Source organism: Polyodon spathula, chromosome 5, assembly GCF_017654505.1.
Source record: "Polyodon spathula isolate WHYD16114869_AA chromosome 5, ASM1765450v1, whole genome shotgun sequence".
Taxonomy (NCBI): Eukaryota; Metazoa; Chordata; class Actinopteri; order Acipenseriformes; family Polyodontidae; genus Polyodon; species Polyodon spathula.
In genome coordinates, this window is record NC_054538.1 from 24,444,900 (window position 1) to 24,460,234 (window position 15,335).

At 34.6% G+C, this 15,335-nt stretch overlaps 1 protein-coding gene across 1 annotated transcript in view; it reads left to right on the forward strand.

The window, feature by feature from the left end:
• The window catches only part of LOC121316382 (dystonin-like), a 189,945-nt gene that overhangs the window by 8,992 nt on the left and 165,618 nt on the right, over positions 1 to 15,335 (forward strand). The window contains exon 4 of the mRNA XM_041251459.1: positions 938 to 1,151. Coding sequence (XP_041107393.1) covers positions 938 to 1,151 — 214 coding nt within the window. The remainder of the gene's footprint in view (positions 1 to 937; positions 1,152 to 15,335) is intronic.

Here is a 15,335-nt window from a genome sequence, read left to right on the forward strand (position 1 = left end):
GGCAGCTTTGATATAAAATGCTCAGCAAATACCTAATAAGCAGGCATATCCCTAAAGTATGGTTTGGCGGTCATCTTCTCTTTCAGGGAACTGGGGTTACATCCATACCATATCGTTCTGTTGAGTGTATGGCGAAACGGGGACGCCAGGCAGTGTGGTAGTGTTGGGTTGGGGAAGGAGGGGGTAGATAATAGCGACCCCTGACTTCTAAATATAGCACTACACCACTGACAGTCACTGCATCCTACTGTGTAGATGCAGCATTCACACATGCTCTAGTAAATATATTAAAGGAAAAACAACTACAAAAAAAAGCATAATCCTAACCTATGAAACATTTAAAATAAGGCTGCTATAACATTTTATTATAGAACCATGATGTGGATTTGACATCATCTTGGGCTTGGAACCAAAAACAAAAAAAATCGGTAGCAGAGCAATACACCACTGTAAGGGTGTGGTTTCACTAAGGTGGAATTACACATTTGTGTATATATATATATATATATATATATATATATATATATATATATATATATATATATATATATATATTGTAAAACAGGGATTCAATAAAAAGAAAGATTATATGTATCATCTGTTGTAAGGACGAATACCGCGGTAAGTACATTTCTTGTCCTGGCGGGGGAGCCAAATACAATTGATTTTATCTGTGACTAGTTCATAGGTTTTGGTTTTTATTGTTAAAGCAAGTCAGGAGATTATTGAGAGCTATATCAAACCACGGGCCACAACGCTTCCGCGTTATCTCAATGTATTTTCAGTTATTACCTTTTCCAAACCGTGTTTCCAGAGATGGTGAGGATTTACTACATTATTTTGTACTAAAAGTCGAACATCAGCCTATTTTGACCTTTAGATTTTTTTTGTATTTTGTTTTTTTTTTAAACCTAAATGTTTCCTGTTGTTTCCATAGAGTTCTGAGTCTGGGAACGCATCTCATCGCTGTTCTATGTCTTCATCTGCGGATTTTTCTGATGAGGATGATTTCAGTCAGAAATCTGGTTCTGTTTCACCGGCGCCAGGAGATACACTACCATGGAATCTACCTAGACATGAGCGTTCCAAGAGAAAAATCCAGGGAGGGTCCGTTCTGGACCCAGCGGAAAGAGCCGTTCTAAGGATAGCTGGTAAGGCTTCCCCCCCTAGTCTGCTGAAAGCATATTGATTAGGACCAAGTGGAAATAATGGGGATTTCAGGAATTAAGATTTGGGTGTAGGCTGTGGTGTGTCGTGAAATAAAAAATGTAATTAATATATCCGGTTAAAGCATTACATTCATTTAATAAAATTATAAACTGTATTCCTATTATTAGATGATGAGAAACCAAAGGCAAGGGCAGAGTAGCGGTCGGTTATGGTTTGGGTGCAGATTTACTTGTCAATATGATGATAACGTGCATGGCAATAATGTAATGTTATTTACAACATTTGTGAACAATGCTTATTTTTGTTGTTGCTGCGGTTTTCCAGACGTTTTACAAATCGGTTATAGCTTGCGATTATGATTAATTTAGAATCCATACCTGATCCATATGTGGTACCTGAATTGTCAACATTAGTTTTGCAAGTAAACCGGTATTGTTTATTATTATTATTATTATTATTATTATTATTATTATTATTATTATTATTATTATTATTATTATTTTGAAAGCTTAAACTCCAGATATGGATGTGGATGTAATAAATACTAATAAAATATTGTGATGTGTTATTGTAATATATGGCCGTACAATATTGTGCTAAGTCAGTGGTTGGATCGCTCCGGTGAAGATGTGCAATACGTAGCTACGTTATCATCGATTGGTCTACATAATATATAACAATCGTTATATTACAGGATGTAGTAGTTTTTTTTTTTTTTTTTTAATTATTTTTGCGCATGTGTTTGTAGTAAACAAATACGTTTATAAAATCACAAATTTAAAAGCCACTGCATTCATAGAATCAAGACGTAGTTTTAAAATGCTAATTAACTTCTGGGTGCACAAACCTATTGATGTTGCGAAATTAAAATACCCATATTACAGCAGCCTTCCACCTTGGAGTTTTCCTACACATTACATTTTCATGAGGTGTAATTGTTTTACTTTTCCTAAACAACTATTTCCTCATACAACCAATATAAATTGCGTTATCTTTGGTTATATAGCCAATAATATATAAAATACTAGTACATTGGAATCCCTGATCTATTATATGAAAAGCAAGTCTCCTTTATATACATTTACATTCAGTCTACTGGGAATTCTAGCAATTGCTGGCGAGATGGCTGGTCATTTGGAACCACATCATGATTTTTAACTGGATGGTACTGTAAATCAGAGCATATTTCTACAGCAGTAGACAATCACCTGATTTTGGAATATTACAGTAAATGGGCTTTGAATTGAATGTTCGTTTTTCCTCTATATGGACACAGTTCTTTATCCGAATCAGCCTAACTTAAAAACCAGCATGTCCTACTCTATGCCAGCTTTGACCAGCAGTACTGTTTATATAATAATACAAATAGTACATATTACTGTTTGTGTAAATACAGTAGTCACATGTGCATATCACGTGTTCCTCCTAATTATGTACTGTATTGATTTGAGTATTCAATTGTAAGGAGATTTTTGTGTTGACTAATAAATGAAAAAAAAAGCACTATTGTATTTATCTACTGTAGTCATTTAATAGGTGCTGCTAATAAGACTAAGAATATGCAATATCATTGTATTTCATTAATAATTGCTGGCTCCTGGCTGTGAAAGTAGCTAGCAATCGTCTAGCTTTAGGACCTAGGCGGAAACAGGGGGCTGGGGGAATTGTTGCTTTAGTATAGGAACAATGAATAAAATACAAATATTTTGCAACCCTGATAATTCGTTTTTAAGCTTTGCAAAACATATATATGTTTTAATTCATTCATTGGAACTGATTTAAAAATAATCTACAGAGTGCGATAAAACACTAGGAAAAACAAAAAAAAAAAAAAAAAAAAAAAAAAAAAAACAACAACATTATACTAGAATAACAAAATGTAGGCCTACAAATTATTGATGCGTACTATTATATTTTATTTTGCACGAAATACTGACGAAAATCAGTGTCCAGTCAATTTGACACGTTTAATTCCTTACTACAGTAGACATCTTTCTCTGTTTGCTATTGATATTTTTTTCTGGATGAAACTGCAGGATTACTGAAGTAAAATTGACTAAATGCAGCAAAGGCAGTTGCTGTTAGGGTGTAGAGTAGACACATAATATGTAAGTATACGTTAAGATGTACTGATTTTGAACGTGTCTAGATTTGAAACGAGGCAAGAAGGACGCATACACGTACACGCACAGCATGATGAAAAACATAACGACATAAACGGGCACATTTTCAGCAGAAGAAAGCACATAGCAAAGCACTGTCTATACAGAACTTAAATGCAAGATGTTGCTATGTATATAATTACTGTAACTGCTCAATACTGGCATTCATGATGTCGCTCAGTCCGTCTTCCGTAGCTACAGATTTCCATTGGAGCGCCATGACTCTGCTCGTGGGAGAGGGGCGTTTCCTTTCTCAGAGGCACTGATCACTTTCATCCTTCTGCCGCGAGTCCAAGGCTGCTTAGCCTAGTCTACAGTAACTGTCCAGTTTTAAAAGCCTGTCATGGCTGGGTATTCATCCATTGCTGCTTATCTACGTGCGGGCGAAATGGAATACCTCCAGGCTTACGAGGATGTACTTGAAAGATATAAAGGTAAATGCACTTGCAACATTGTACCTCTAGCTTAAAATTGAGCCAAATTAACGGTGTGGAAAGGGCAAAGGGTGCCATGCCTTTAATCTCCGTGTGACAGATCAGTAAACAACAAGTGTTTGCGGGTACAGCTTTGGTATTTACTGCTGATGACGAGGGCAAATGCGATTTGATTGTGTTACACCCAGGTTTTGCTGCGTTAAGATGTAAAGTTTTAACATTTGCACATGAACACATAAAGTGCTGCGTTATTTTTAAACGGAGTTTGATTTGTCAGTGGGCGTTATTTTCTCCACGACTGGAGATGTTAAGATAATTGTAAGATTATTAGAAGTCTCGCTGCACATTTGTTTATCTGGTAGACTGCTAACCTACCGTACCTGTCATGTAGAAAATATCATTTTTAATATGGATCGATATTATAATAATGTAGATGGAGCATAACGTTTTTGTTGTTCTTGTGATTTGGTTTCTCAGGAGAAGTGATCATTATTATTGTGCGCACACACAGCTGTGCAACAGGATACCGATGGATATAATATTCTGTATAGCCTGGGTTTTGGAAGGGAGTGGTAGTACAATGGTTTAATTCAGTACTGTAAAATGAGTCATATTTAACTTTGTCTGTCTGTCTATCTGTCTGTCTATCTATCTATCTAGCTATCTATCTATCAATCTATCTATCTATCTATCTATCTATCTATCTATCTATCTATCTATCTATCTGATGCATTATTCTTTTCATAGATGGATACTGGCATACACTGTTAGGCCAGGTTTTCACGTTCACTACCTAATGCGAGAGAATACAAACGCTGTTTCATTGCAGACAACAGGAATCCGATAAATATAATGTAAATACAAAAAAATACAAAGTGAGCAATGCAGGGGATGAAGTTACTTTGCTCTTTAGGGCATCCTGCTTGGTGCTTGTAGAGATCCAGTTTGTACTGCTGTAATTACAGGAAATCTGCAGAACACATTGTATATATATAATCGTTACGGAACGTCTATATATATATATATATATATATAATATATATATATATATAATATCTATATATTATATATATATATATATATATATATATATAGATAAGTCTACCAGCTGTTCACTGCTTCTAACTGTATGACATCATCTTTCAATGCTTAAGCCAGGCTATTCTCAGTGGAAATCAAGGAATTCAGTCAGAATTGAAGCAAATGTAGGCAGGCATAATCACATTTCTTTTTGGTTTCACATTTTTAAAAAATATTTTAACATGATTCTAGATGATGGGAAAATAAAACATTAAGCTGTTAGTTCTGGCTATTTCATATTTAATGTGTAAGCCTATTTGAGTACCAAATTAGATTTGTCTCAGCTGTTGAATATTGTAACTAACAGAGAATCAGCTGTGTAGCAACTTAGGCTTGAACACAGATAGAATCATATGATGTAGCATAATTTGGAATTTTTTATTTTTTATCTGGAGGCAGTAGTTAGACAATAATAACAATACAAAAGGTCCCTTTTCAAATGTTTTTAAAAACTTTATTTTTAAATACTTGATCAAAGCAAGTTTTTGCAAAACAAGTCCATGCCCTTACTGAGAAAACAAGAAGAGAAAACAAGAAGTTACACATTTAGATTGTATGCCTTTAGAATCTTGTGTTGACTACTGCACTGTAGTCTATATCCTTAGGCGGTGCAAAGAATAATTGGGTCACTGTTTGGTGTATCCTAGTTACAGAGGTTGCTGTAAAAGGCAATACTGTAACAGAAGGCTGGTATTTTTTAATTTTTTTCTAAAATGTCTTCTTCAAGGCTCATGTTGCAGTACTTTGTAATCTCTGATATTTACCTTTGTGTGTTACAGTAAATATAAATAATTATAAAAAATAAAAATAAAAAAAACAGTGAGAGAAATATAACTCGTTGCATATTTTGAGGATCATATCTTAAACAACATTGTTTATTACAGTATGTTATTAACTTAATAAACATTATTTAATCCAGACTTTAACAAGTTGACCAGTCCTGTAGATCCCAACAGCTCGTGTACTGTTGGTTTTCTGGATCTGGGACAAAAAGTATGCCTTTAATTTAAATCTGTTTAGCACATTACCTTGTTTGTTGGTGGTTAATTACTTTCTTCAGTCCATTCCAATACCTAGGCTTATCTGCTTCCTGTCATAGCCTATAACTGTCTATTATTAATCAGAATAAGATATAAGATCTGTGAATAAGATCAGTGACTATCAGTATTCCAAATAAGATAGGACATTCCTATATTATTCCAAAGCACCTGTTTTTATCTCAAGCATGTGGTGTTCTGTCATGTCCAAGAAACAGTATATTTAGAATATATTTATATTTGGAATACTTATTTATTCTGAATGCTTTTCGAAGAAAACAGAAGCAAACGTGATTAATTGTGAGGCATGTGTTAGTCATATAATAGCAATCTTGTGATCAGTGATACTGTACTGCTTATGTACAGTGGTCATTTACATATGCAGCTTTTTGTTTTGCATTTGTTTGACTTGTGCTGTTATATAGGGGATGGCAAAGTGGTGGTTGCTTTACCACTTTCGGGACCTTTATCACTGTTTTCTAGTGTAAAATGATGGACAGCACTCAAAACTAAGTGATGGACAGCACTCAAAACTAAACCTGTTTAATGATTAACGGTTACATTACCGTAGCTTGTCTTGTTCGCTTTGTTTTGGTTGCATTTTCATCAGGTGAAACTGGAGGCAGCGCTGTGTAACTGCACAGTGAAAACAGACTATGTATTATTGGACTGCATCAACCTTTGATGTTCAAGTATTTCTATCAACTATAATGGTACTGTACTTTTTAGAAAGTATAATGCATTGTTTTACAGTGGTACAGTGTTGTTGACTTTGATAAATATTTTAATATTTTTGTAAGAGTTTCCACAGATGCCTGGAAGATGCTTACATTTTGTACATGTGCTGCACTCTCATACAAGCTGCTGGACTAGTAGCGTGTTCTGAAAATTGATTAAACTACTGTATGTTGCAGTATGCATGTAGGACATTTTTAATGTAGATAACAAAGTGTAGGTTGAATTGAGAGCTCTTGGTTTTCTATATTCATTTTTGTTTGTTTTCCTTTCTTAATACCTTTATAGCATTTTAGGGGAAGAAATCTTTTTTAAAAGATTATGCTTACAGGCTTCCAATAACTTACAACATTGAAGTGATTATTACTGTTACTTCCCAGATTATCTTTATGTTGTATAAAACAAAATAATAATAATAATAATAATAATAATAATAAATAATAATAATAATAATAATAATAATAATAAAAAAAAACACTAGTTTAAACACATTTCTCAGTAAAGTGTGAAGGGATATAATGTAACCTTTTAGAACTCCATGGCCCACATCCCCCATTTTGGGTCTTTGATTTATTTACCGTGGGTGTGCAAGTTCATTTTTCAGTGCTGATGGGGCAATTGCCCTTCCTTACACATCAAGAGTTTCTTTCATTCTCTTGGAAAGATTATATTAGCATGGCAAAAAAGGAGTGTATTGTCCATGTGTTATAATCTAAAACAAGACGGATTGAAAAATGTACAGGGCTTCTGCTTAATACTTTGTGCAAAGCTTGCAACCATGTTGTGTCCAAGGAGACTCAAAGAATGCCATTTTTAAAGAGCTGCATCTTTTTACTTTAGTTGCCACGTGACTTGTCTTGATATATATGGGCAGAGTTTTATATTCTGCAAAATATATTACTTTGGGGTCTATTCAATTGATTTAAACAGTACCAGATCTACATACTTAATTATTTACACAGTCATCCATGTTGTCTTATAGTGCTGCACAAACCAATTATGCGGTTCAGGCTCTCCACAGGCGAGGGCCATTGGTGTTGATTGGGCTATTTACCATTGCAAGTGAAACAAGTGAAGAAAGCTGCTTAGATATGTGTAGTTTACTGTTCTACATCACAAAGCCAAGCATCTGTTGGTGCACTTGTTTCACTTGGAATGGTAGCTCAATACCAGTTACCTTCACCTGATGGTCCATGGAACGACTTTCTGTGAGAGCTACAAGACTGATCTCTTGATAGCCTTTGAACTTTATTGGTTTGAAATGTTTGAAACAAACCAGTTTGGTTGGGGACCCCTACTCTGTAGATATAATAGTGTTAGTGTATGTGTGTATATATATATATATATATATATATATATATATATATATATATATATATATATATATACATATACACACACACACACACACACACACACACACACACACACATCTTTACAGTAAAAACATATTACCATGTTGAACATTGCTGGTTTTCATCTGGTCAGTCATGCCCAAGAGACTGATTTTTGTAAAAAAAATGCAGTTGAATTAATTGCTTTCTGTCTACACTCTTACAGGAATTGCTTTACATCTGTTTAGGGGATTTATACCAGCTAGGGGCAGTATCTAGTAAGAAACCAGTAGCAATAAATATGTGTTCAGTTTTAACTTGCTGGTAACCAGATCATCAGCAGTGGCTGGAATTTAGATTGCCATTATAATACTTTCTTGCTAGTAATAATACATTTTAATAGTTAAGTAGTGATTGGAATACTTTTCCTTTTTGGAATAAGGTTTACATACAGCAAATAACGTATTGAAGGAATATGTGTATAATGTCTTCATATATCTTTTAAGTGCACACACCCTTTTACGTAATTCATTGCACATCCGTGCTTCCTGGGTATTGATACATTTAACTTGGAACAAAGGATCAAAACATCCTTCAGGTCTGTGTTGTTACCAGTAGGAACAGCGTACTGTACAGCAGATCAGTGGAAAACAGGTGGTATACTGTTCTCAGTGTAAACATCTTTTAAGATGATTATGATGATAACTTTAAGTATGTTTCAGACAGACATAATTTCTTTAGCAGTAGTACTTTAGGTATGCGTTGTAAAGTGATTTTGCAAATTATCAAACTGAAATTATCTGTAATCCATGTAGTTTTTAGCTTCAGGGAACATATTAAATTAATTCTTACAGTGTTCAGTGTCAGAGCAATGAAAAAAGTACTTGTACTTCCAGAAAAAATACAGTATACAACTCTTGTGATTGCTACAGTAACACATGTAAAGTAGAATATGAATCTGAATAGGGCAGAAAGCAGATTACTTTCTAATGCTGTAGTTCAAGAGGCTTAATGTGATTAAAGCATATGTAGATAACAAGCAATCACAGCACTGAACAGCTTTGAAATGTCAGTAGCAGGATTTCCAACCAAATGTTATCAGCCAGTCACAGTGTAGCCAGTGAAGGCTGTTATGTTTTACAGTAACGTTTAGTTTTATGTTTAGGTATTCAGCCTGTAATTACCATGCAATAAGGTAGGGCAGTTTCATCAGACTTAATTAATAACCTTCATGGTAAGCCTTTGTGAGGCTGCCACTAGCTTTGGGGTGAACTCACATTGAGACCTTGATGTCTACTTGCTGTATTTTAGCTCTTTTGCAAAACACGATCAGCCAATAGAAAAAGGGTCTCTGTTCTGAACCCATTAACAGGCTAAAGGTATTTGTCTAAAGACTCTTCTATATGCTCTTGTTCTTGAGGTATATGTGTTTACCATATTGAGGTTGTGATACAACCACTGCTGTAATGTACTGTAAACTTTACAAAATAGCTAGCATGAGTTGAGGTACTGCGCTTACCTAGGCAAAAGCTTCACCCTCTAACATGGGTACATGCAATACACTGAGAAAGGGAAACAGTGTTAACTAACATTCAGTCTAGTAAACTACCCATTGGAAAGACAGATTACCCAATTAAATTATGCTATATTACCTTCTGTCAGATACCCAGATGAGTGAAGTATCTACTGTAAGATACAGTGATTTGTCATTGGATGTTATACATGTGCCATGACCCGCCATATCTGCACAATTCACCATTAAGGACCCATAAAAGAAGGCTAATGTTTAACCTGCATATAATAAACCAGAAAGACTGGATTCCAAAAATCACCTAATCTCAGATTACGCCTAATTGGATGGTTTGTGAACATATGCAAGGGTATTCTCTAGGTGAGGTATACATTGATAAAATACAATGGTCAGATTCTCCTTTCAGAAATACCACCGAGTTTCCAATGTACTTAACATACCAATTATGTTACATTTTTCATTTTTATTGACATACAGTACAGTAGTTCTAGATTACAGTATGACCCATAGAACACCAGCAAATGGCAGAAAACACACTTTAGCCAATTATAATAATGTTATGAACACAACTTTTGTTAAAGACTGAATATTTCTAGAGCAAATACTTTCAGCAGTGATTATTTCTGAAATCCTAGTGCCCAACATATAAAACTGCTTTAAAATAACTTAAAAATGCATTTTACAATTTGAATATACTTTTTGAAACCCATCTTTACTTTTGACATCAGTAATGGTTCAATAGAACAGGTAAAAAAAAAAATCTTGTTAATAAAATACAATAGCATGAACCACAATTGCATTGACGAATACAAACGTAGCAGCCCTTTACTATTTGACGGAATATGTATTCTGAAGCATATTGTGCATAATATCATAGTATGCTTTGGTTACCTACTGTATAACTGTACTGTTGCATACACTGTAGGCCTAAAAATATTGCTGTATCCGGATACCATGTCTGCCTTGTTCATTTTAATACTTTTCTGGTACTTTCAAAAAACCATTTTTAAGATCAGTAACTGCGATAGTATATGCTTAAAAAAAAAAATCTTTACTTTAGCTGATTTGGATTTCTGAATACATAAGTTAATGGTGGCAAGTATAGGGTCACCAAATGTTGTTTTGTGTTTAGACTGGGTCTTTTGTAAAGGCGGGGCTTTCAATCAGAGCATATATTATTTGCCACATCACAAGCTTATGACGCTTGCGGCATATTTCAACTGTGCAGTGATTTCTCTTTGCTTGATTTTATCTAGCTTCCTCTGATCTATATTTTCTACAGTAGGATCAACAAATTAAGCTTTTTGAAATCAAGATCAGCATTTGAAATGCGTATTTTGGTATTTGGGGTTAAATACAAAAACAAAGTTGTGGTTTACAGTAGCGTACTGTACAATACGATGCTGGTTGAAGTAAATTCACTAAACTCAGTTTGTTGTCATCGTAACACATTTATTACCTCTTTTTTAACAGCACACTGTAATATAACTGCAGAGGAATCTAAATAGAAATGTGCCTGCTGGGAACTGCACTCATCACATTGAAATTATTTACCCAACAACTTAAACCATTAACTGTTTGTCTTTTACTTGTCATGGAAGCTACAGTTAACACTTACTACAGTAAACAAACAGCTACAGTTCCCTTTGCATACCTCATGCTGATTTTACAATGTATTGCATAATGGAAATAAATGCATCCAGAAATAAAGACCTAACTGAAACATTTTTGTTAGAAAAAAAAGAAGAATCTCTAAAGCAGGTCAGTCTTTATGTACCATAATTCCATCTCCAATAGTGTCTTTCATTTTACAAAAAAACCCATTGTTTCGCATGTTACTCTTTTTCCAGCTGAATGCATAGTGTTTATTTCTGTGCACCATACTGCCACAGATTAATTGCTGAAGTTTCATTGCTGAAGTTTAATTTCACTTCTGAAGTGTTTAAGTAAACGTGCAAGTAGACTGGAAGTGAACTACTGAAGTGAATCTCTGCTGTCATTAGTTAAGGGAGTCTAGTTAGTTAGTTAAATATTACTTTAGAATAATCCAGTTAATTACACACTGAAACTCAAAGGGCAAAAGGGCTTTCCCAAGTTACATTTTTCTCAAGAAAAATATAAATTAAAATATAGATTCATTCTATAAAATAACATATTATACAATCAGATAACCGTTTTTTTTTGGCTCAGAACTTTACCTTGACCCTTTCCTAAGTGGTTTGGTAATTTACATTGAAAAGTAATATTATTTGTGAAATACGTGTACGACATTAAATGTATATATCTTCTTGGTTGCTATTGTAGTTGTATAAGTAGAAAAAAATAGAGGGCTCTCAAATACTTTGTTATACATTTGAATAATTCCCTTTGTTTACAATACTAGGCCCTTCCCTTTTAATGACCTTGATGGATTTAAAAGATAAATGATTGCTCAGTCATTGAAAATGAATAGACTACTGAAATAAGCGAGTGCTAAAGATTACCTTATAAAGGTGAGTGATAAAGATTACCTACAGCATTTTTTATTCCAGCAATGACAGGAACGTTTTTTTTTTTTTTTTTTTTTTTTTTTTCCAGATATCAAAAAAAAGCAAAACACTTGTATTCACTTTTTGTAGGCCATTAATCAACTGGAGAAGCATATAGCAACCAGGAAAGCTGATGTTCAGATGAACCTTTTACCCAATACCAAGGGAGTGCATCTAAAATCCTTTCCCAGTTATTGCGATGACAGCATTCCGCATTTATGTGTTCAGCCACACACCCAGAACATGTGAATACAGATATGAAAAGGATTATTACAGGATTAGATAATGATTCAGTACCGTCAGTCAATCAGCTTCCAGTTTTAGTGGGCTCTGATATTAATATTTTTTATTATTTATTTCTTCGCAGACACCCTTACCCAGGGCGACTTACAGTTGTATACAAAAAATACATATAAAGCATTACAGTACAGTTAAGAGCAAGATAAAAAAATACAGTGACTTCAGTACTAAAAAGAGTAAATACAAAACACAGTACGATTTGATATCAGCTCAAGAGCAGATAAGTGTTGATAGTTACATTAGGGTTAGATACAAGTTTAGGTGAAATACCAAAAATACTACAGATTGGGTTTAGTGCAGGATTAAATCAATTGAAACAGGGAGCAGATAAGAGCAAGTTAAAGTGCAGAGTGCTATGTTGTCCAGAAGGGAAGAGTTTTACAGGTGTGAAGAGGTTTGTGTTGAGGAGGCGCCAGAAGGTGGTCAGGGACTGGGCAGTCCTGACATCTGTAGGAAGGTCATTCCACCATTGCGGGGCGAGGGTGAAGAAGCGGGCTCTGAAGGCAGGGGAATGTAGCGGAAGTTCAGGCTTTTTCTTTTTGACTTGCTGTATCATAATCATAAGCGTAGTTCACATCTATAGGACATTAAATACTAAACAAAGATACAATTGGTCCAAATTAATTTTATTATCCAACAAAACCAGCCAATCAATACTTTGCATCGACGAAACCAACTAATCCTGTACCTGCAACTGCCGAGAACCAATCACAGACTGTAAGCTTGACTGGAGCACAGACAAAGCAATGTTCAACAACAAAGTTGACAGTTCAGTAATATTGCTCTATTCATATACCCTTCAAAAAACGAAACACATAGCAGATATTTTTTTCTTTAAAATTGCAACAAAACTTGATCAAAAGAATTGTATTTTATTTAAACAAGTTTTGCTGACAGAGTGTCAGAATCGAAAACGCATGATGTACGCCAAAACAACAAAACATGTGAATATTCCCAAAATTAACACTATTTGCTAGACTTGCAATATTCACATGCATTTATTGCACATGCAACATGCTGAGATGTGGCTACAAAATAGAGGGTTGTCAGCTTGCATCTCTTATTGGTGTTCGCTGTAGATACATTTGAAGTCATGCCTAGACTTCCGAGACTCAATGGAATCTAAAATAACTTCACAATGAATACCACAGGTTAGCAAAATTACAATGTGAACTCCTTTATGTTTTCCTAAGGACAAATCAAATTGTATTGGAGTAACAAAAGAAGTACCTTAATTATTCCTAAAACAGTCTTTGAACTAAAATTTATTACGGTAAGAAACCTGTTATCTAATCACATACATGCATATATTGTACAATATATCATACGCCATCAACATTAGCTTGATACTTATGTGAAATTTTCATTCATATAGTTCAGTTTAGGTAAAGCAGTAGGTGATATGTTTAAGGCAGGGAGACTGAATTCCTCCTCGGAGCAATTTGAAGAACATGGTATTGCACTAATAGTTTCAAGACCGTGTTTGAAGACTAGGAGCCATGGTACACCTTAATACAATTTGCAGCCATTTTGAAGGGACAATTTGAGTTGCTAAAATTTTGGTTCTAAAGGGGTCAGGAAGATTGGCTAGTCATGTCAGCGGAGACAGTGTTTGAAATGGCGGTGTTCAGAACTATCCTCTGTGTCAGCCAGGCTTAGTAAATTATCATGATTAATTGCTAGAAAACTAGTGTCTCAAAATTGGCAGACAAACTAATTAATAAGCATATCAATCTGTCTATTAAAATAAGCAAATTTGACGTACAGGCCCTTAACTATTTCATCTAACGATATATACCATAGGTTAAATATAGGTCAGTACATACATAGTTACCAAAGCTTGATATAGTAATCTGTTGAAGCCATGTCCTTGAACTTATCTTTGGTATACTCAGTCATTTGAACTTGATTTTTTTCTTTCTATTCAGAGTTTGCTGAGCACATCATTCAAACTCCCACTTATTCCTCATTCTCCACTTAGAGTTGTACAATCTCACTCCAGTTTGCTGGTCCACCATTACATGTGTCTACACGGTTTACATTCTGTTATTGTTTGCATGTTGATTGGGAGAGCTCAGCTGAAAGCAACTGTGCCTTTAAAAAAGTAGGTACAGTAACATCTGGCTTTCTGTTGGTTTAGGGCGGTGAATGTGTACCATATGTACATGCTATGTCAAGGTGTCACAGAGGGCAGGGCTAAACGGTACTATTTTGAATAATTGTGTCCAAGAAGGTAACTCCTGTTTATGTTTATTGTACTGTAACTAAATAAACAAGGCCTTCTTGCACTACTGAAAAGAACAGCCCCATACTCTGATAATCATTGATACATTAGTTTGCTTGAAGTTGAAAGTAGGTTTAAGTGAGTCTTATTTGCCATCAGTCAAGCTGGCTTTTTTAATGGTTGGTAAACTTAGTGCAAAGTTAAATATTTTTTACATTAAACACATTCAGTGATGTTGTATTTGTAACATTGGCTGGTCATATATTAGATAAGCACTGCCGGCCATATTCACAAAGCATTTTCCACCGTGCTAAACACCTGTTTCTTTCAAAAAAGAAAACCAAATGTTGATGTTAAAGCCTCTACAAGATTAGGCTGTATATTGTTGTGTTAGCAGTTTGTTTTTGTTTTACAAAAAAATTGAGTAAATGTAATACAGTGTAATAGCTGTGTGAATACAGCCCTGTGTCTCATGTTAGACATGAGTAATGTTCTAATAATCCATTACAGACCCCACCAGCATTAGCATTCCACAGGGGGAATGATATGAGAAATGGGAAGTGGTACTGCATTGCTGAATTATTGAAACCATAGCATCAATAACCCTGCTGGAGGGGTCAATAATGAATATACAGTATTACTCAAGACGGTGTTGTGGGGTCTTTGTATATGCTGATGTATTCGATCACTTACAGATGAGTGTCTGCAGCTAATTTCTATAGGCACTCCTACATGTTTTTTTTTTTTTTTTTTTGCTATTGTTGTAACGTGTTATGTAGCAGTTGAGGTAACTTGCACCA